General features: G+C 60.6%; 1 protein-coding gene across 1 annotated transcript; it reads left to right on the top strand.

The window, feature by feature from the left end:
- Positions 1-937: 937 nt before the first annotated feature.
- FOXO6 (forkhead box O6) lies at positions 938-21,434 on the top strand. The gene is given in 15 exon segments (XM_058303793.2): positions 938-1,724; positions 19,377-19,506; positions 19,508-19,696; positions 19,698-19,721; positions 19,723-19,824; positions 19,827-19,874; positions 19,876-19,911; positions 19,913-20,044; positions 20,046-20,162; positions 20,165-20,224; positions 20,227-20,262; positions 20,264-20,317; positions 20,319-20,366; positions 20,368-20,499; positions 20,501-21,434. Coding segments are annotated over 15 exon segments (1,773 nt in total). The 5' UTR covers positions 938-1,302; the 3' UTR covers positions 20,744-21,434.
- The last annotated feature ends 223 nt before the right edge of the window (positions 21,435-21,657 follow it).

Below are 21,657 nucleotides of genomic sequence, written 5' to 3'. Positions count from 1 at the left end.
TGGTTCTTAAAGTGGGGTCTCAGGTGCATCACCTGGGTACACTTTAGAAACTTCAAGTCTCAGGCTCCAGCCAAGACCTACTGAATCAGAAACTCTGGGGCTGGGGCCCTGCGACTGCTTCAACAAGCCCTCCACGAGGTAAACTTTGAGAACTGACTTTTGAGACCGCTCCTCTAAAACTATGTTCAGAGGCCCCATGAGAGCCCACAGGGAACCCATTAGCATGGGGAAGCTACAATTGTGGCAGAGTCCAGCTATTCTTGACCCTCTCCCTCTCCCCAGCCCAGTCCAGGGCACAAAGAAGTGGGGAGTCGATCATCTGCGCCTTCGTCTTTCCGGAACGAAGACCTGGAAACAGCAAGGGTTTAGAAGCTGGGCGCGGGCCTGCCTCCCGGGGGTTGAAGGCGGGGCCAGTACTCTGAGCCCCGCCCCACTCCGTTGCCCCGGGAAACCCCGGGTTGTAACAATAACCCGCTGACGCGCTTCTGGGTGGGATCCTGTCGAGTCCATGGGCGGTGCAGCCCTGCCGCGGACCAATGGAAGCCCGCGGGTCCCGCCCCCGCGGTCCCCTCCCCAAGCGTCGAGCAGGGGGCGGGGTCGGCGTGCGCCGCTCCTCCCCTGCTCCGTAGGCGGCGCTGTTGCGCCCGGGGGCGGTGGCTGGGTCGCCCGGAGCTGGGAGCTGCGCACCCGCCCCTCCCCAGCCCGCGGGCGGGACACCCCGGCTGGCCGAGGATTCCGCGGCCGCGGGCGTGCACGCCCCGCCCCCTCCTGCGCGGGGCCCGCCCCCTCCCCGTCCCCCGCCCATCCCGAGGTGCAGCCGGCGCTGAGCGCGGCGGGCGCGGGAGCTGGCGCTGGAGCCGGAGCGGCGGCGGCGGCGGCGGCTTTCACCCGGCGGCGGCGGCGCGGGCTCCGGCACGGGCTCGGGCTCCGGCATGGTGCAATCAGGCCTTGTCCCGGGAGAGCGAGGCCCGCGCGCGGGGCCAGCGCCCGGGGAGCGGCGGCAGCGGCGGTGGCGGTGGTGGCTGCAGGCAGGCGGCAGGTGCTAGGAGCGGGGCTGGGCGAGGTGCGTGCCCGCTGGGCTCCGGGGCCGCCGCCCCCTCACTCCCTCTGTCTTTCCCTCCCTCCTTGCTCTCTAGCGCGTCCAGCCCCCTGCCTCCGCGCTCCGGCCCATGGCGCCCCGCGGTTGAGCCGGCGCCGCCAGGGACCCCTCCCGCGGGCCTCCCCGGGGCGCGCAGAACCCGGAGCCGCCCGCCCACCCTCCGCGGAACCTCCCTCCCCTCCTCGTCGGAGCCGGGCGGGACTATGGCTGCGAAGCTGCGAGCGCATCAGGTGGACGTGGACCCGGACTTCGCGCCGCAAAGCCGGCCGCGCTCGTGTACCTGGCCCCTGCCGCAGCCGGACTTGGCCGGCGACGAGGACGGAGCGCTGGGCGCAGGGGTGGCCGAGGGCGCCGAGGACTGCGGGCCGGAGCGCCGGGCGACGGCCCCCGCGATGGCCCCAGCACCGCCGCTGGGCGCCGAGGTCGGACCGCTGCGGAAAGCGAAGAGCTCCAGGCGGAACGCGTGGGGGAACCTGTCCTACGCCGACCTCATCACCAAAGCCATCGAGAGCGCCCCGGACAAGCGGCTCACGCTCTCGCAGATCTACGACTGGATGGTCCGTTACGTGCCCTACTTCAAGGATAAAGGCGACAGCAACAGCTCGGCCGGCTGGAAGGTGGGGGCGTCCGTCTGGGGCGGGGGGCTGGGAACTACGGCTGGGGCTTCTAGGCGGCCGCTCTGTGCTCCTGGGCGCAAGGCTGACCGTCGGGGGTGGAGGGCTCTGGGGCGCCCCCAGGGGTCACCGAGTGTGCGCCTCGGGGCACCGGGCGGCCGGCGGACGGGCGGGGGCGTGCTGGGAGCAGCTGTGTGCCGTGCCCTGGATGCGGGTGGGAGGTCAGATGGGGCGACCAGGGATTGCCACTTTGAGGCGCCTCCCAGGCACTCTGGTCAGGTAACACCCGCACCCCACCCTTGGGGCCTGGCAGAAGAATTCATTCCCAGGCCCTTAGCCCCGAGTTCGCTTTGTGTTACTCTTGTTCCTTAGAGAACTGGAGTAAGGACTTGGGGCCAAAGGCTGCTTTATGTCCCAGATCTGTCCCACTGCCCTTCCTGGAGCTGACCCCAGATGGGGCCAGCGACCCTGAGCCCACAGTTCTTACTATGGTGCCAGGAGTTCGCTGTAGGGCGCCAGCCACCCTGGGGTGGGGGAACTCTGTCAGGTGACCTGGGAAGCCCTGAGTTCTCCAAGGGGCAGCTGCTGCCCCGCTTCTACCTGGATCTGCATGGGTGGCGGTGCTGGTCCGAAGGCTGGATGCTGAGGGCTGGGGATCTGACCTGGCCCGCCCCCAGGCTGCCTGCCTTCCATTTCCCTGGCTCTGGGGCTGGGGGAGGGGTGGGGAGACCCCTGAGGGGCCTCAGCGTCAGTGTCAGCCAGTGGGCAGGGGGGCTTTATCTTGGGAAAGGGCAGGCGCTTGACTGGATTGTGGCTTCCAGATCCAGCTCCTCCTCTGGCCATCTTATCGGGAGGTGGGATAGTTTGTACCTTGTAGGGAGAAGAGGCTGGGGATGTCTGCCCAGGGGGCAAGCTGTCAGGGAAGAGCTGACCTGGGGGTGTGCTGGCAGGCTCCCTCTGGGGGAGGGACCCTCTGCGAGGGAGGCAGGCCCTTCGGAAGGAAGACCTGTGCCCTGTGGTGGGAGCAGACAGACAGGGCCAGAGGAAGGAGGTGTGCCAGCGGGAGGGAGGAGGCTTGTGGGCACGGGCAGCTCTAACTGCCCAGGACTGCCGGGGAGGGGCCACAGTGCCCGACCTGGCTGTCCGTGGTGCTCAGGCCTTGGGCTGGCCTGTCTTTCTCTGTCTTTCTGGGGGGCACAGCTAGAGGAGGCCGCCCCTTGGACTTCACCCTACCAGAACACATTCCTCCCAAGTGTGCCCTGCCCTTGGGCCTTGCTCCCACCTCCCTGCCTGCTCCCTGTGCCCTGTGCCACCTTCCATCTCTCCCTGTGGAATATTCCCTGCCTTCCCAGGCACCGCGTTCCTTCCTCTAGAAAGCCCTTCCTAACCCGCTGTGGCTAGCTTCCGAGTCCCCTTTCTCTAATCCTCTCCCTGCCTGCACTGGGTCTTAGTCGTTTGTGTCCTGCCCCCACTTCTAGAAGACAGTGGCAGTGCCATAGCCATCTCTGTGCCCACAGCACCCTGCATAGAGCCTGGCACCAAGGAGCCACCGGTGCATGTCTGGTGAAAGGTGACTGGGAGGGACTTGTGCCTTGGCTGTGGAAGCCAGAAATGGAGGTTTGTGTTTTGTGGAGGGGCAAAGGGTGCTGAGATAGGGGACAGTCCTTTGGGCCAGAGTAGGCCAGGAGGGCTTCCTGCAGGAGGTGGACCTCCAGTTGGGGTGTGATGTTGGGGGGCGGTGGCGTGGGGAGCAGAGGAAGATGGAAGGAGGGGACATGAGGCTGGAAGTGGGGAGAGAGCTGCAGTTCATTGAGGGGCCAAGCTTGATGCCAGGTGCTTCATGCATTTTTAATGCTCTCTACTGCTCCAGAGGTGGGTTCCCATTTACAGAGGAGGGCACTAGGCCCCAGAGAGGAGGAGGAAACTGCCCAAGGTCACATATCGGGATGGGAAAGCCGGACTCCCACCCAGATGTGTCTCCCTCCAGGGCCCAGGCTCTCTCCAGCTTTCAAATGCCTCTCGGAAGTGCTGGCAACTGGGGGCTGAGAGCGGAGCACTGGCTGCTTTTGAACAGGGGCACCTATAAATCTTAGCATGTGATTGGGAGTGTGCTTGGTGATCATTCATTCTGTGAGTTCATTTCTCAGATGGTGAGCCTGAGGTCCATCAAGGGGATAGGACAGTTCTTAGGCCATCGGAGAGTGGCATGCCCTGGATGAGGGCCCAGCTCTCCTGCCTGCCCATTGGATGCAGTTTCCACTGCACCAAGCTGCTCGGGACACATTGGTTCTCCCTGGGTCCAGGCTCAGGCAGGAGAGAGCCCTGGGAGGCTTAGTCCTGGCCAGGGACTTTGGAGAGGGAGCCTCAGGCTTGGACTCCTGACCTAGGCTCCGGTCAGACACCACCCAGGCACTGGAGGAAGGCTGTTCAGAGGGCCCCTGGCCCACCCCATCCTGTCCCCTCATTGACCATGCTCATCCTGCCCCACTCCCCACCCAGCTCCCCCCAGCCCCAACCTCCAGTCCACGGACTGTGGCATGCAGGTACCAGGGCCCATTGTTCCTTCCTCCCTCCCTCCTTTCCCCTACATGAGTGTTGAACTTGAATCTCTGGGGTGTGCCAAGCCCTATGTAGGTAGGGTGGGGGGGCTAGAGGAAAGGCACTGGACTTGCCTTGAGGATGTGTCATTGATCAGCAGCTCCATGCCTGGGCCTTGTGTTTTACAGGCAGGAAGGGCTGCAGGAGGATGGAGGGTGGTGGGCTAGTGGTGGGGGCTTAGACCCCACCCCCCATGGGGCCAGGGAACTACTCCCAGAGGAGGTGGCATGTGATCTGGGCCTTCACTGGGAAGCATTGAATTTGGGAGAAAGTCCTCCAGGGGTGTGTACTGCACAGGCAAAGATGGGGAGGTGGAAATGTGCGTGTTGGTTTTGAGGGGCAGTTTAGATGTGCGGTGGGAGGTGGCATAGGAAGGGCACAGTGGGCCAGATCAGGAAGAGCAGAAGTGCTTGGCCTTTCACTGTGGTACCATCTGTGATGTGGGGAGGCATTTGGGTGATGCTGTGGAGAAGAATTTGACAAGGTAAAACTGTGGCCGGCTCAGGACACCTAAACCAGGGCTGAGGCCCAGGGACAAGCAGATTCAGTGCCAGGGAACCCCCGCTCCCCAGGCTGGTGGTGTACCCCTCAGGGGGTGGAGCATCTCCAGGCCTGGGAAGAGGGCTTGGGCAGGAGATCCCCTCTCTCTGCAGTGTCCCCCTGGAGTGTGGCTGTCTGGGTGGGGCCTCCCACTGCCCCTCAAATGCTCCAGCCCCACCTTCCCTGGCCCCACACTCCTCCGAGAAGCCTTCCTGGCTGCTCGGGTCCTGGAGCCTCTTCCACTTAGTGCCCCTGCAGTTGTCCTGCCTGCTTTTGTGTTTCCTGGCTGCCAGCTCCACTGGGAGCTCCCAGGCCAGGCCTGAGCACCTCCCATTCCTGTCCCCAAGCCTGATCTCAGGGAGGAGTGCAGTGGATGGGGACTTCCCTTCTCCCTGGGGAGCTGGAGCAGCCTGGCTGTTGAGGGGCGGAATCAGGAGGGGTGGAGCTACCCCCATCTGGCCCAGGCCTGGCCCAGGAGGTCCCAGGTGGGGTGGGGGTTGGAGGAGAGGGGCTGGGCTGAGAGGCCAGGAGGAGAGTTCTGCTACCCCGCGCCTGAGTGTTGGGTGTGAGAGTAGGGGGCTCCCCCCCTTCCTTTCCCCAGCCTGCTCCAGCAGGGCTCCCTCCCCTCCTCCTTTGTCCTTGGGGATCCCCAGCCCCCGGGGCTGGTGGGGGTGCAGGAGGAGGCGGTGTGAGCCCGGGGCTGAGGGGTGTCCTCACCCCCCTCGCTGCACGAGCCGGGGGCTGGCAGCTGCCCGCCTCCTGGGCACGAGCCCGTGCCAGCCGCTCCTGGCACAGTTGCTGGCACGCCCGGCAGACTCCCACGGCCACCTGCTCACACCCACCCACGAGCGCTGGCGCGCTGCGGGCCCTTCCGGCTTCCCGGGCCTCCCGGCGCCCCTCCCCCGCCGCGTGCTCCGGCGCCCCCACCCCAGTTCTCAGATCCCGGTGGACCCCTGGCTCCCCGCCGGCTTCGCACCCGGCCCCTCCCCCCACTCCCACCTCGCAACTTGGGGAGCTCGGGAGGCGGGGCCGCGGGGGGCCCCTTGGGGTCGATGCGTTGCGAGGGAAGGGGGGTAGACCAGGAGGCAGACAGACAGACAGACCGACAGACAGGGCGAGGGCCCCGCCTGCCACCTGGCGCCGCTCCAGCGGGACGATGGCGGGCAGCGTCGTGCCAGGCGGTAATTGCAGACAGACTAATTTAAAGAGATGAGACGGTTATTTTTAACTCGCGTTAAGGTAATGAACGGCGCGGGGGTTTTGCGGGTTCGAAAGTTCAGTGCCCCCTCAGCCCCCACTTTCTGGGGTTGGGGGCCCCATTTCTGAGCTCCAGTCTCAGGACTAACTAGAGGGGGAGGGGATGTTGGACAGGAGGGGTCCTGCCAAAGGGGCGGGAGGGCTGAGAGGGCCAAGGAGGCACCCACTCATCCAGACCCAGCAGCTAGCCAGGTGCACGTCCCTGACCTCCGTCCACTGCCCTTCCAGGCGGGTCTTAGCACCCTCTTTTGCAAGTGGGGAACCCAACTGGAGAGAGGAAGTGACTTGTCCTGGGGTCAGGTACCTAGGAAGTGGCAGGTCTGGAAATGAAACCCTCTTCTGTGACCGGGAAAAGGTAGGCGCTTGTTCCTTGGAGCCACCTTCTCCTGTCTTTGAGTGGCAGCTGATGATGATACCAGGCGGGGCAGGTTGGGCTGTGGAAGCCCCTCTGAGCCTTATGGGGGGTGAGGGGTGATCATGGACTGGGTATGTGGACCTGAGCCCCTGGGATGTGGGTGCATCAGCTATAGCAAGGGGAGCCCCCTTCTCACCTCACTGTCTCCCCCACCCCACAGCTGACTCGCCAGCACCCCATCCCTACTTCCAGCTTGTGTGCCTGCCTCCCAACTTGGGGGTGGGTACGTGGGAAACAGGAGAAGGTGGGGCTGGCCTGCCTACACATGGGTACCAATCCCCTCCACCTCCAAAGCAGAATTCTGGTCTCTAGGGGAGCTGGGGAGTCATGGAACCCAACACCCCCTTCCACGCCTCCGCCCACAGCTCAAACCCCTTCCCACGTTCTCCCAGTGATTGAGAGCTCACGACCTCTGGGAGAGCCCGTTCTATTGCTAATCAGGTCTTAAAGCTTACAGAACTTGCTTCCTTGCTTTCTTTTCTGAGCATATCCTACCTCCGTCTTTTGGAGTCAGCTAGAGGGGTGGGGTGGAGAGTGAGTAAGGGGGTGGACAGAGCACTTGTCTGGAAACCTGACCAGTGTGTGAGCTGGAGCAAAGCACTCTCCCACTCAGCGTCCAAAGGGCCATAACTCAGTTTCTGTTCCTTTGGTGCTGTGCCTTATAAGACCTCTGCTCCCAGGAGCCACAGGGTTTCACTGGGACAGAGGGCACATAGTACTGAGAGGACGTCTTATACGTGGAAGTGTGGATGGACTTGTACTTACAGGGACTCCTGCCTAGAAGTGCCTCTCCTGCCCCTGGCAGTGTCCAGGTGGCAACACACTCTGCTACGAAGGAAGTGTTCATAGCAGCCCCAGCTGGTCTGCAGATTAGGCAGACGGGGGGTACAGGGTGTTAGGTGGGCATTAGCTGAGGCTCTGGGGCCCGGGTAGGGTGCTCAGGGGGACAGCTGGATCTGGAGCACCCCCCTCCTCCTGGCACCCTGGTTACCATGGAAACCAACTCCTGTTTGGGAGGGTTTGGCTGTTTGCTGCCTCTCCCTACCCCCCAACCCATATGTGGAGGTGGGAGGGGGCCAGGTGGTGTGTGGGGGAGGGGCTTCCCACACCCTCCCCCCAGGGCCTCCCTCTTTGCAGAGAAACCTTTCTGGTCTCTAAGAGGGGTGCCTCTTGCCGGAAAGGAAGCAAGAATTAATGTCTGGGCCTAGGCATTCGGTTGGGCACGTCACATAAATTCTCCCATTTAATCCTCCCTGAGTCCTGTCAGGAATGTGGTAATAGCCCCATTTTGCTGTTGAGGAAATGGAGGCCCAGAAAAATGAAGTCACTGCTCCAGGGTGGCATGGCTGGGACCAGACAGATCCTAGATTTAGACCCAGACCTGTTTCTACCCTGTTCCACCATCTCCCAATGCCTGTGCTGTCTCAGCTCCACACAACAGCCAGCCCTGCAACCCCAAGGCACTCCTGGCTCCAGAACTTTCCGGGGCGCTTTCATTCCTCTGGGAGTCAGCCAAGCCCAAACAGCTCTGTCTGGGCCCCTGAGTCCTTGCTGGCCTGTCCAGGCCTTGCCCTCCTCCCACTTGCCCTGCCGCCTCTGATCTCAGGCTGACTTCACATTCCCACCTTCGCACCTGCCACCCACACCCACTCCCGCTGGCACACGTTCACCTGTCAAAAGCAGGTTATCGATTGTCATGTCCTGATCCCTCTGGACCTCCCTCAGAACCTAGGTGGTGCTTGGCTGGTTTGAGCAAAGATCCACTGCCCAGGTGATTCTAGAGTTCAGTGTGTCCTCTCAAGAATTCCTGCCTTAAATCCTTAGTTGTTTGCAAGCCGAGCTGACGATCAGTCACCTAGAAGCTTTTAAATAATACAGCTTTCCAGCGCCCACCTCAGACTCTCTCCACCAGCCTCTCAGCGGGTGGGTGCAGGAATCTATACCTGAGCAGGTGTGTCTGGTCAGTTCTGGACCGATGCCTCAGATCAGGGCTACCCGGCCTCCTGCTCGCCATCCTTGCTCTCCACCTCCACCCAGGGTGGAGCAGCTCCTTCTCCAAGCTGGCTGCCCAGATCAAGCCCACTCCTTTCCTGCTCATCCTTCTGGATCTTTGCAGAGATTCGACCCCCATGTGATCCACTCCAAGGGACTCTGCCCCCACCCCACCCCCATGCTGCAGAGGAGGCGATGGAGAGAACGGAGCCAGCAGCTGGGCTGAGGTGCTTTGCCACTGAGAGCCTTTGCCTGTAGAGGGAGGGAAAACGTTGGTGTAAATGCTCAGCAGGCCTCTCTAGAACAGGAATGATGAGAAAACTAACACTGATAGCTTCCCATCTGGTGGAAAGGACCTGAGGAGCCTGTGCACAGCCCAGCGCTGTGCCTACAGCGTCCTGTCCTGGGACCTCCCAGCCCCATCCCGCACCTTCTGCCTTCTTCTGCCTTCTTTTAGCCACACTGAATGTTCCAGCTCTGGATGCAGACTGCCACGTTCCACTGCATACCTGCCTTTGTTTAATTCTCACAGCAACCCGGTGAACTGGCGCTGTTGGTCCCATTTTGCAGATGAGGAAACTAAGGCTGAGAGAAGTAAATGACTTTCACAGTGTCCCACAGTGACAGAAATGAAACCTCCCAGGGCTGCCTCCAGTGTAGCCCAGTGCTTTGGCCAGGTCATTCCTGGAGTGCTAGCCCACAGCTTCCAGCTGGAGAATAGGTCCTAGGTGCTGGCTCACCTTCCCTGGAGAGCTCCCTGAGGGCAGGGCCGAGCAGCTTGATAGCCCCCTGATCTGCAGTCCCTAAGGATTGCCTCCATGTGCTTTCATCCTGGGCTACACTGATTGGACACCTACTGTGTATGGCATGAGGGCTGCTCAGAGAGGAACTGGACTGGCTTAACCTTGAGGGGCCGGGGCACAGGTCAAGTTTGAGAAGTAAGATGAGGACACCTGATTCTGATTCAGGATAAAAACTGCCCAGGGTCATCAAGGAAGGCCAAATAAAAAAGCCCTGGTATTTCAGATGGGGAAAATACACAAAGACAGGAGGTCGGATCCCTAGGACTCTTTGGGAAGCCCTGTGGGGTCTGTACTGGCCAGAGCCTGGGGGGAGTTGCTTCTGGAAAAGCAGGCAGGAGCCTGATGGTGAGAGGCTTGAATGCCAAGCCAGGGAGGTGGTGGGGAGTGACATGGGCAGAAAGATCACTCAAGGATGGTGTGGAGGGGGGACAGGAGGGAGAGACTGGCTCAGGTACCCAGTGTGGGTCTGGGGGAGGCCCAAAGAGTCCAAGATGCCAGGCCTGGCTCCCACCCTTCCCCCAGAGGGGCCATGCAGCACTCCTTGCTGCTTTGAGACTCTCTGAGGTGAGGCAGGACAAAGTGGTTAGGGACTCGGATCCTGGAGGCCAATGGGAGGGGCAGACCCGGGCTCCACCATTCACCCCTATGTGGCCTTGGGCAACTGAACCTCAGTTTTCTCCTCTACAAAATGGGATAGTAATGGGACTTACGCGCGAGACTGGTTGTGGGGATTACAGGAGAGATGCATGTGAAGTCCATAGGAAATCTTGGCAGGTATCGTTTCCGTTATTCATTCCTCTGGGAAAGGAACACCCCACACACTGTGTGGGGGTCCTGGGGCCCTGACCCCTGAGAGATGCCGAGTTCGCTTCTGTGTGTGGGTGTTTTTTGGGGGATGACGAGAGCCCTTCTAATGCCTCCCTCCGCAGTCCATGGTGTGTCAGATATTCAGCACGTCCTAGCTCCCTCTGGCCCTCCAGCCCTTCCTTTGACCTAGCCTATTCCAGCCTATCAGAACCTTCCCTTCCAACCACTTGTTAAACCTTGCCCCTGGCCTTGGGAGGCCAGCAGGGCAGGTGGTAGGCTCCCCACTTTTCCACGTGAAGGAGATGGCTTGCTCAAAGACTAACTCGAACCCGGGGCTGCCTGCCCCTTGGCGCTGGCTCCTCCTTGCCCCACTGGCAGGCTGTGTGACCTTGGGCAAGGCCCTGCCCGCTCTGGCTCTGCGTCCTATCTTGCGATCCCGGTTCCCTCCTCCCAACATTCTGGGAAGCTGTGTGGCCTCCTCCTCCCGCTCTCCCCCTCCTCCTGTCCTCAGCTGGCCTCGCCTCCTCTTGTAACTTGAGCTGGGGCTGTGGGGGAGGGGGCTTGCCCTCCGCCAGAGGCACCTGCCAGTGGAGCAGATGTGCAGGGATGGAGGCCCCCAGGAGGGGATCACAGACTCTTCGCCCCGGGAGGCCGGGGCCCCGGCAGGCCGGGCTCAGCACACCCAGCCCTGGCCTCTGGCCTCTGCCCCAGGGGCTTATCCTGCGCACTTTCATTTTTCAGTGTTCAGTTTTCAGTGGACATTCATGGCACGCCAAGAGTGACCTGCAAGGACCCGCAGGAGAAGACATGGCAGATGAGGGCTGGTGTCCCGGTCTGGGTGGGCCGCGGTGGGCTGCTGGAGCCCCTTGGCATGGGGACAGAGGGCCAAGGGCGGCCCCTCGGGGCGAGGCCAGTGTCTGTGCGGGTGGCCATGCCCCTGGGAGAGCAGATGGTTCTCCTGGCACTGTGCCCACTCCTCCTCTTCTCCCTCCAGGAGCCAGCCTGCAGGGCTGGGGCACAGCTGCTAGGCCCTCCCCAGAGCCTGGCCCAGGGCAGGGCTGAGTGAGGTCACTGCAGCTGCTCCTAGGGCCTGGGGCAGAGGTGTGGGGCGGTGCTGCAGGCCGAGGGAGGGAGGGGCTCAACCTGAGGGAGTGGCAGGGAGGGATCCAAAAGCCTCTGCACTTAGGGAACCCCTTTAATCCTGGACAAGGGAGGGGCCTGCCGAGGGGTGGCTGAGCCAGTGTGGCCAGCCCTCACCCCCCACCCTAGCCCACCCCGGCGTCCCTGGGCAGGAGGAAGGGAAAGGGCCCTGGGTTCGAATTCCTGTGCTACCACTTTGAATTGTGTGACCTTGGGCAAGTCCGCTTGTCTTTCAGAAACTCAGTTTCTCCTCTAAGTTGAGAATTGCTAGAAAGATATAATAAGATGATCATTCTTGAATGGCCAGCACTGTGCCTGGCACACGGTAGATGTCCAGTGAGTGGTAATTCTTCCCCTCTTCACTTTGCAGAATTCTCCTGAGGAGCTAGAAAGTGCTGAAGAAAAAGCAGAGACGTGGACAGAAGCAGCAGGAGCTGCAGGGGGAAATAGGAGAGAGGAGGTCCCGGTAGGGCCTTAGCAGGGAGTGGGCAGGGGTCAGTGCTCTGCCCTGAGATTTCAGGGACACTGCATAAAAATTGCAGGCCTGAGGAGTGCCCAGCGACTGAAGGCGCCATCCTATGTGCTAACTTACAGTGAGCCAAGAATTGCCCCCGGCAAAGTTCACAGTCAAGTAAGGAGACAGATGCATATGCAGTTATGCTGTGACTTGCAGTTTGGTCTCCGGTAGCACTGATGTAGGGGCAGCTCTGTATCTCTGGGGATGCAGAGGGGCTAGGAAGGCACCACAGAACTGGCTTTGATGAAGGAGCAGGAACTTGTCATGCAAAGAGAGGCGAAGGGAACAGAGTGTGCAGAGGAACAGGTGTGAGACTTCTGGGGGGCTGGAGCCCCAGGTGGGTGTGAGGGTAGAGGGGGGTGGAGGGATGATGCGGCTGGAGGGCAACTGCGGGCTCCTGAATGTTAGTTGAGAGATGAACCCGAGCCCAGGGGTGATGAGGCACCACGGGCTTTCGAACAGGAGTGAGCTTGGACTTCTATTACTGGCTTTTCTGCTGCCAGGGCTAGATGTGTGGGCTCTGCCCTCTCTTGGGTGGGACTTGGGTGGGGTAGAGCCAGGACCCGACCCTTGACCTTACACCTTGCTCTAGAGATTTGGTTCCTCTGGGCTCCTGGCTGCCCACTTCTATCCCACTGCTGCCTTGTAGCTCTCTCACTCTTGCCATTTGTGGCTCTCATACTCTCACCTGACCCCACTGCCAGGAAGCTTCACCCCATGTGGCAGAGCAAGTGACCCCCTGGGGAGTCAGCGGCTCTGTCTGAGACAGGCATGTTCATGGGCCAGGCTGGGGCCCCCAGGGTGGAGTGGGGATTACAGGAAGGGAAGGGGGCAGCTCCTGAGGTTCAGAAACAGAGGAACTGAGAGTCTTGACATGTGGGATCTCATCCAGGTCCCATCCCTCCCTGCAGATGTGGGGCTTGTTGTCCTATTTTATAGGGCAGGCCCAAGGTCACATGGCGAAGCTGGGATTCCAATGCCTGCCCGTGCCCTTTCTTCATGCCGGGATGGAGAAAAGAAAGGAGAGAGGAAATGAGAGCCATGGAGGGGATCAGCACTCTCAGCATAGTCCCCTGGAGCTGTCTCTGATCATCCCCCTTGGGAGGCAGGGGCAGCGTCCTGAAGGAGGGAGGGACTGGCTGAGCCTTGGTCAGGGAGAGAACCTGGGGAGGCATCCCCATTTGGCCTTGGGCTAGGATAGGTGGATCCAAGATCCAGCACTGAACTTGGGAGGGTCCTGGAGGCCACCCAGAGACCAGGGAGGCCAGGAGGTAGCACAGGTCTGGTGGGGAAGCAGGTACAGCCTAAAATTGTGGCCTTCTGTTTCTGATGAAAACCAGAAAAACTCAGACTTGAAAACCAAGGCAGGGATTGTCACTGGGGTGGCAGCAGAGCAGAGTGGCCCCAGCCACATTGGTGGGAAGAACCCCAGCTTTGGAATTCAGCAGCCCTGGGATCGATACCTGCTCTACCACTTTCCAGCTGCATGTCGTCAGAGAAGACATTTAACCCACCTGACCCTCAGTTTCCCCCCTTTGTAAAATAGCAATACTTCCTTGCAGGATGGTTATCAGGGTTAAAAGAAGATATGTATCTAAAGAACTGCTGGCTTATGGGAGCCCATTGTGCACATTGCTTCCCAATTCTGCAGTCAAACGACGTCACACAGGCAGTTCAAAATTGGCTGCGATGGGAGTATCTATGCCGTGGAAATCAGCAAGCGCTCCAAATTGGGGGCTATTTTATTTACCCCTTGGAGAGCTTGTTGATAAACATTTACCGGCATACCACTGAATGTGCCCCATCCCCAGAGTCATGGAAGGAGAAGATGGACAGAGCACAGGAGCCCATATCCCTGACCCACCCTATGAGCCCTCTTTAGCTCCAGTGGTGTCAAAACAGGATATATATGGAGTGCTGGCTGGGCCACACAACCTAGAACTCAAAGTCCCAGGGCCCCTTGTGCATCTGGGGGAGATTGGTCATAGCCAGGCAGCTCTCTGTAGGCAGGGGACCACGAGAGTGGGACAGGAATGGTGGGATGGGGCCTCTCCTGCCTTCACTCTGCCCTTCCCTCCTTCCCTGCTCACCTCTCCCTCCCCTTCCCCCCACCCCACCAAGAGATCTGGGAGACCCCTGGCTGGAGAAGTAAGATTGGATGAGGTTGAGCTAGTCAGAGAATGAAGCTGTGCTGGGAGGAGAAATGAGGTTGTACTGGAAGATAAACGAGGTTGTACTGTCAGGGAATGAGGTGGTACTTGGAGAAAAGGTGAGGCTGCATTATGAGATAAATGAGGTTGTACTGTCAGGGGGATGAAGTGTGCTTGTAGGAGAGCAGCCATCCTGCTGGATCGGTCAGGTTGCACCGTCAGAGAACACAGCCACACTGCGCGAGGAAGGAAAGGCTCTGACTTAGAGGATAAATGAGGGTGTCCTGCTGGATAAATGAGGGGGCCCCGTCAGGTGAATGGAGTGCTGTTAGCAAATAGAGGTTGTACTTGCTGGATAAATGGGCCTGGTGTGCTGGATGAATGGGGTGATGCTGTCAGATGAATGCATTACTGCTCCTGGGGCAAGGGGTGTCCTGGGAATAGATGAGGGTGTCCCGCTGGATGGATGAGCCGCCGCCGCCAGATGGATCAGGCCCTGTCCACGAGGGAGGCCCCGTCAGCAAGGGTGAGGTTATTCTGTCCCCACAGGGAATGCCGGGGTATCTTCTGGCCCAGGTAGTACCAGCTATGAGAGGCCTTGGCTCCAGCAAAGCCAGGTTTGGTGGGGGCGGGGAGGGCAGCCCCGGGTTGCCCTAACCTATCTAGGGAGCAGGGGTGGGGGCTGAGGTTGGCGGCTGCATCATTCACCCTGGAAGCCCTTTTGCGCCTCTTCCTGCAGCCCTGACTCTTCTCTGCAGGTCCCTCTGTGGCGCCCACTGTTGCTGACTTACGGCGCCTCCCGCCTGCCTCTGTTCTGCCCTGTGCCCCTACCCAGTGTGGAGCAGCCCCTGCTGTGAAGCCAGCCGCCCCACCCAGTCTCATCTCTCCCCTACAAGTACAGGATCCCCTCCTCCCCTCCCCCTCCCTTATTCTCTCTCACCCACTCATTCATTCATTCATTCATCAAACATTTAAGTGCCTAGTATGTACCAAACACATGGGGGTACGGTAAAGTAAACAAAACCCCTTACTCATGAAACTTATATTCTAATATGAAGGAAGCCAGATAGCAAACAATAAACACGGAAAATAAGTAAATTTTATATTAATTTAGAACGTGATAATTGCTTTAGAAAAATTTAGTCAGATAAGGGAGCCAAGAAATGCCAGGGAAGAAGAGCAATTTTTAAGTGGTCAGGATGCGCCTTGTCGCAAAAGGTGACATCCAAACAAAGACGGGAAGGAGATGGGAGGTCCACGTGGGTCACTGGGGAACAGTGTTTCCCCTGAGCCAAAGGCCCCAGGTGGGACTGTGCCAGGCAGGCGCTTGAACTGCGAGGAGTGAGCAAGGGGGCAGGTTTAGGAGGGGAATCGGCGGGGTCCACGGAGGGCTTGGGCACTGTGGCCAGGCCTTTGTCCGTTACTCTTAGAGATGGGGGGGTGGGGCAGGATCGGACAAGGTCCAAGTTCTTTGAAAGGATCCCTCTGGCTGTGGTGTGGAGGCCTGCAGGGAAGTTGAGGGTGGAGGCAGGTCCCAAGCCTCTTGCCCCAAGGCTGTGCAGTTCATTGGTGTTAGAACTGGAGTCCAGATGCAACCCCAGAGCCCATGCACTTCACCCTGTGCCGGTCTCTCTCTGGCAGGTGAGACCCCAGGGGTGTGGCCCGCCCTGGGCCGGGTGCTGAGACAGCTATAACCCTCCGCCTCTCCTCACTGCCCACAGATGGTCTCCACAATGCCTGAGTCAAGGAGGTGCTACCCTCCCCTGGGAACCCTGTACCAAGCCTGGATGTAGGTGTGGGGAGGTGTGCGGCCCCAGAAGGCCAGGCCCAGCTCTGGGTGCCAGGGGGAGCCTGGGCATGCCAGGGCTGTGGCCGTGGGTGGCAGGTTGCTAGGCGACCTTGAAAGGGAGCCCTGGATACTGCTGCCTGGCAGAGGCGTCTCCCTCCTCTGCCTCCCTCACCTCCTCCGTGCCTCTGGACTCCCAGGAAGGCCTTGCAGGCAAGACAGAGTTGTGATGGGCGTTTGCCACTGAATCTTGGCTGAGAGCTCTGATTGGTGCCAGGTGGCCGGGCCTGAGGACCCAGATTGGGCCTGCGTAGCCTGGGTTACACGCAGTGGGTCCAGGTGCACAGCTGGTACAGAACCTAATGCAGGAGACAGTGGCCTAGGTCCTTGCCTGCCCAGCTCTGCCCACAGCCCTGGCATCCCTCTAGGCCCTCAACTGTCCCATCCACCTGGCCCAAGTAGGCAGGACTCCTGGCCCCACGCCACCCCATCATCGTGGCTCCTCTCTGACCAGGTTTACAGTCAAGTTTTACATGAGATTCCATTTACAAAGACAGTTCTACTACTTAAAAAAAAAAGTTTGAAAATTTCTAGACTGGTTTATTTTCAGTATTTTCAACATCAAACTGCAAAGGGCCCCAGAGTAAACTGGTCCATCCCTATCGGTTTACAGGTAGGAAAACGGAGACCCAGAGTGGGGGAGAGGCTTGCCCCGGGTCAGGCTTGGTGGAGAACAAAGAGCAACAGGCTGAGAGCTAGGAGGCCTGAGCTCACGCCCCTTCTCTGTCACCAGGTCCTGGCTGACCTCAGGCAAGTCCTTTTTTCTCCCTGGGTCAGGCAGGCTGTGGCTCAAGCTCCCCAGGCTGGGCAGAGGTTAGAGAGGAGGCCGCAAAGCTGCAAAGACCTGGAGCGTGTGTTCTTGGAGGTAATCTTAAAACATTACTTTTATAATCAGAAAATTCTGGATCTATTATAAAGTGCAATGCAAAATTCCTTTGAATTTCAGAAAGGAAGCACAAGACTTATAAGAAATTTCAGCCTGGCAATAATTGCCCGTGTCCATGCCCCCCAGACTTGCCATGCAGGCAGCTTCTGGGGATAGTTTCCGTGGAAAGTTTGAGAAGGACCGGAGGACCGGCATCTTAAAGATTCTTTGGGAATTCTCTGACTCATTGCCCTCTCCCGTGGTGGGAATGTGATGTCCTTTAGAGTAAAACCTACTGAAATTAATACCTGGCGTTGCCACTTGGTAAGCAGTGTGACCTTGGCAACTTAACCTCTCTGAGCCCCACTCTCCCTGTCTTGATGTAGGGATCACAATCCCTGCCTTATATGGGTTTTGTTTATGATTACAGGAGGAAAATCACTTATGGTGACCTGAACTGAATAGGCAGGTACTGAGTAGGTGCTAGTACCTGGTGATGTCACTCCTCCTTCCCCTCTCAGCACTGACAGCCAGGCTGGTTGGTGGTGACGTTGATAAAAAGGTGTTGTCTGACTGACCTCCAGCCTGGGAAGCAGGAAAGTGGGAGATGGATCCTCCCTTAAGCTAGGACAGTTCCACGGGGGAGGAACACCCTCGAGGCCTCTGAGCACAGGTCGGTGGGGGTGGGGCTGGGGAGCCAGGTGCAGGGTGGGGATGGGGTATCTACTTGAGGGAGCCCCATTCCCATGGGGTCCAGCTCCCCTCCTCTCAGGTCCTCAGGAGAAGGCAGGCCGGGCGACTTGGGAGGGGACTTTGGGCCTCAGGTGTTGCCTCCCAAGGCCAGAAAGTGCTAGAAACAGGGAGCCTTGGGGCCTGAAGAGTCAGGTCAGTACCTGGAGCTGGGGGTTAGCAGTGCGGTGTGCCCTGAGCAGCAGAGGGGACTCCTGTCCACTGGAGGACTAGTGGGAAGAGGGCAGGAGGAAGACTCTGCACAGCAGAGGGCTACCAGTGTGCCTAGGTGACTAACCAGTTGGCAGCAGGTCCATGAGCTGGGCAGACCTGGAGTGGCGCCTGGCACCGCTGCCACCAGCTGTGGGACTGTGGGCAAGTTACATCACCCTCTGGGCCTCTGTTCCCTGGTACGAAACAGAGTGATGCCAGCTTCACAGACTTGCTGGTGCCTAATAAGTTACATCCGGGGCATGATATTAACAAGATGTAGACTAGCATGTCTGCTGAGTGCTCGAAGAGTGAGGTCTTCTTGCAGAGTAAGGGATTTAACCAGCATTCGTGAGCCCCTAGTGTGTTCACCAAAACCTCCATGTACGTTATCTCATTTAATGATCTAACAGCCTTGGAGGTGGTTATTGAAATATATCCCCATTGTTTCAGGGTAGTTCCCTGAGGCTCCCACAGAGACTGAGTAAACACCAGCGCGTGTATATACAGCTAGGGGCGTGAAGAGCCAGGCTCCTGTACCAGGGCCCTTCTGATACAGAAGCCCATGGTATTTCCACAGCAGTGCCTGGGCCAGGAGGTCAAGGCCATGAGGTGGCAGGCCCAATAGACGTTCGATTCCAGGGTCCAGTGGCCAGGCAGGTCTATGGAGCTCTGGACTCCTCTGCTTTCCTTTGTCCCCAGGGCAGGCCTAGGGGAAGCAGGCAGCGCCCTGGGGAGCCAGGAGACTGGCCCAGCTGAAACAGATAAGAGGATCTCGGCAGGCGTGGCAAAGGGGATGCCCAGGGAGGTACTGAGGGGCAGCAGAAAGGGCTGTGCAGTCTTAGCAAGGCCTTTGCCTCTCTGGTCCTTGGTTTTCTTATCTGCCAGTGGGGCTTATGCCACCTACTTTGTGGGGGATCTTGTGGTTGGTTCTCCACAGCAAAAGGCAAGGGCTCTGAGGTAGAGCTACTCTGAGGCAGGAGGGGAGGGTGGACTGCAGGCCTAAGGGCAGGCTGGAGAGCTAGGCTGGCCCAAGGCAGCACTGAGCAGAGTGGATATCCTTGGAGTGGCTCAGTGGGATCCAAGGCTTATGTGGGGTTCAGAGGAGCTCCGAGGGGCTGGGGGTGGATCTCTGAAGAGTCCTGAGGCCTTTACCCACCCTGGGAACCCCAGTCTATCTTGCTTTTTCTGGGTAGACCCTCCAGCAAAGGTGTTAACAGTCCTCTCTACCTGCAGTTGCATTTTAAAGACACGAAATTAAAGCAGGTAATTTATTCTCCCCACATACGAAAGAGCAATTAGTTCTAAACAGGGCTTAATCAGTCACCGCGGAGATTGATTTCTGGAGCCCTGGGTTTTCGGGCTCCTGGCGCCATGCCAGGCTGGGGAGGGAGGGGCCGCGGACAGATGAGCCGCGGAGGCATGAGCCCTTACATAATCTGCCGGGGGCTTTGGCAGCCTGGCCATCCCGCGGAGGGGTCTGGCTGAGGAGAAGAGAGGGGTCCCCGCTCCCCTGCCTCAGGGCAGGGCCCAAAGCTGCAGCCCTACCGTCTGGGAAGTGTCTGTGTGTGCGTGCTGGGGTCCGGGTGCTAGGCTCTGGGGTAGAGGGTGGGTGTTCTGGGTTTGTCCAGCCTGGTACTTACACGTATTCCTTCTCTCCGCCCGATCCCCCTTCCTCGCCCTTTCCTCTTCCCTATCGGTGCCCCCCTCTTTTTCTTTATCCCTTTTTCTCCCCTTCCCCCGCCTTTCCCAATACCCGCCCCCCCACCACCACACCTTGTTTCCGGGCCACAGAACTCCCATCCGGCACAACTTGTCGCTGCACACCCGTTTCATCCGCGTGCAGAACGAGGGCACAGGAAAGAGCTCCTGGTGGATGCTGAACCCCGAGGGTGGCAAGACAGGCAAGACCCCGCGGCGCAGGGGCCGTGTCCATGGACAACGGGGCTAAGTTCCTGCGCATCAAGGGCAAGGCGAGCAAGAAGAAGCAGCTGCAGGCGCCCGAGCGGAGCCCCGACGACAGTCCCCCCGGGCGTGCCAGCCCCTGGGCCTGCGCGCCCGCTGCGGCCAAGTGGGCCGCCAGCCCCGCCTCGCACGCCAGCGACGACTACGAGGGCGTGGGCTGACTTCCGCGGCGGCGGGCGGGCGACCCCTGCTCGGGGAGGCGGCCGAGCTGGAGGATGACGAGGCCCTAGAGGCCCTGGCGCCGTCGTCGCCGCTCATGTACCCGAGCCCAGCGAGCGCGCGCTGTCGCCGGCGCTGGGTGCGCGCTGCCCCGGGGAGCTGCCCCGCCCTGGCGGAGTTGGGAGGCCCGCTGGGCCTGCACGGCGGGCGGTGTGCGCGCGGGGCTTCCCCGAGGCCCCTGCTGGGACGGCGCGCAGGACGCATACGGGCCTCGGGGCTCGCGCCGGGGGCTCCCGCCTACTTCGGGCGGCTGCAAGGGCGGCGCCTACGGCGGGGGCGGGGGGCTTTGGGCCGCCCGCGCTGAGCGCGCTGCGTCGCTTGCCCATGCAGACCATCCAGGAGAACAAGCAGGCCAGCTTCGCGCCGGCCGCCGCGCCCTTCCCGCCCGGGAGCGTTGCCCGCGCTGCTGCGCCGCGCCGCCGCCCGCTCCGAGGCCCGGCCCGGTGCTGGGCGCGCCGGGGGGGAGCTGGCGCTGGCGGGCGCGGCCGCTACCTATCCCCGGCAAGGGGGCGGCTCCGTACGCGCCGCCGGCGCCCTCGCGCAGTGCCTTAGGCCCACCCCATCAGCCTTATGACACTGCCCGGCGAGGCGGGCGTGGCAGGGCCTGGCACCTCCCGGCCACGCGGCCGCCTTCGGGGGCCCACCCGGCGGCCTCCTGCTGGACGCGCTGCCCGGGCCGTACGCGGCCGCCGCCGCCGGGCCGCTGGGCGCTGCTCCCGATCGCTTCCCGGCCCGATCTGGACCTCGACATGTTCAGTGGGAGCCTCGAGTGCGACGTTGAGTCCATCATCCTCAATGACTTCATGGACAGCGACGAAATGGACTTCAACTTCGACTCGGCCCTGCCGCCGCCCCCGCCCGGCCTGGCCGGGGCTCCGCCCCCCAATCAGAGCTGGGGTGCCCGGCTGAGGGCCTCCGCCCCGCACCCCTGGTGCCCCCCGCCCCGTCCCCACGGGGCCTCTGTCTTCCCGTCCTGATTCCTGGGCCCCCATCCCTGATTCCGGGCCCCACAGCAGGATCTAGGAGCGGAGCAGCCCTGCTAGAGGCACCCCCTCAGAAGTTGACCGCTGAGGGAAGTGGTAGGGAGGGACTGGGGCACCCACCATTCCCGCCCCAACTCCTCAGACCCGCTCCTCCTCCTCCACCTCCTGGGACAGAAAGCCTGGGAGAGGAGCTGCATTCTGGGTGGGGTGGAGGTGGAGAGGAGCCAAGTGGGCCTAACGTGGCTGCTGGCTGGTTGGGGAGGCCAACCGGGAGATGAGGTGGGGGGCTTCTCGGAATCTTGAGTTTCGCTTGCTGGGGCCCTCGCCGTGAGGGACTGCAGACTCCAGACTCCGAGCTGATTCCCAACTGACACGCCTTCCCACTGGTCTTCGCCTCGCCCAGCCAGCGACACGTTCCCGAAAATACACTGACGTCCACCTACCGGCCACCCACCCCGGGCAGCCCTCTTTACCCCGAATCCACCCACCCCCACCCCCCACGGTTCAGCAGTCCCCTCCTACCCTGGCCGGGCCCCAGCTCCTCCCCCTCCCCCGGTCAAGGTCAATCCCTCTTCCCTCCTCCCACCTTCCCAGTTACTGTCTCCGCGTCTCCAGCGGGCTTCAGCCCCCATCCAGCCCTCAAGCCGACACCCTCTCTCCTCGCGTCGGTCCTGGCCCCCTCTCTCCCATATTTATAAATGTCCGGTCCGGGGCGGGCGTGGGCGCGGCGTCCCCGGCGCGTATTGTAGGCAGTGTACCGTGGCCGTGCCGTCAGCGTGTGCGTGTGCGTGTGTGCCGTGTCGAGGCCGTGTAGAGTGCATTGTACAGCATATTTTCATGAATAAAATTGTTTTTAAATATTTCCCGTGCTGGCTTGGCTAGCAGCAGGAGGAGGGTTGGCAGGGATT

Source organism: Dasypus novemcinctus, chromosome 9, assembly GCF_030445035.2.
Source record: "Dasypus novemcinctus isolate mDasNov1 chromosome 9, mDasNov1.1.hap2, whole genome shotgun sequence".
Taxonomy (NCBI): domain Eukaryota; kingdom Metazoa; phylum Chordata; class Mammalia; order Cingulata; family Dasypodidae; genus Dasypus; species Dasypus novemcinctus.
Note: the sequence above shows the minus strand (reverse complement) of the source record. Positions and strands in the feature narration are given on the sequence as shown.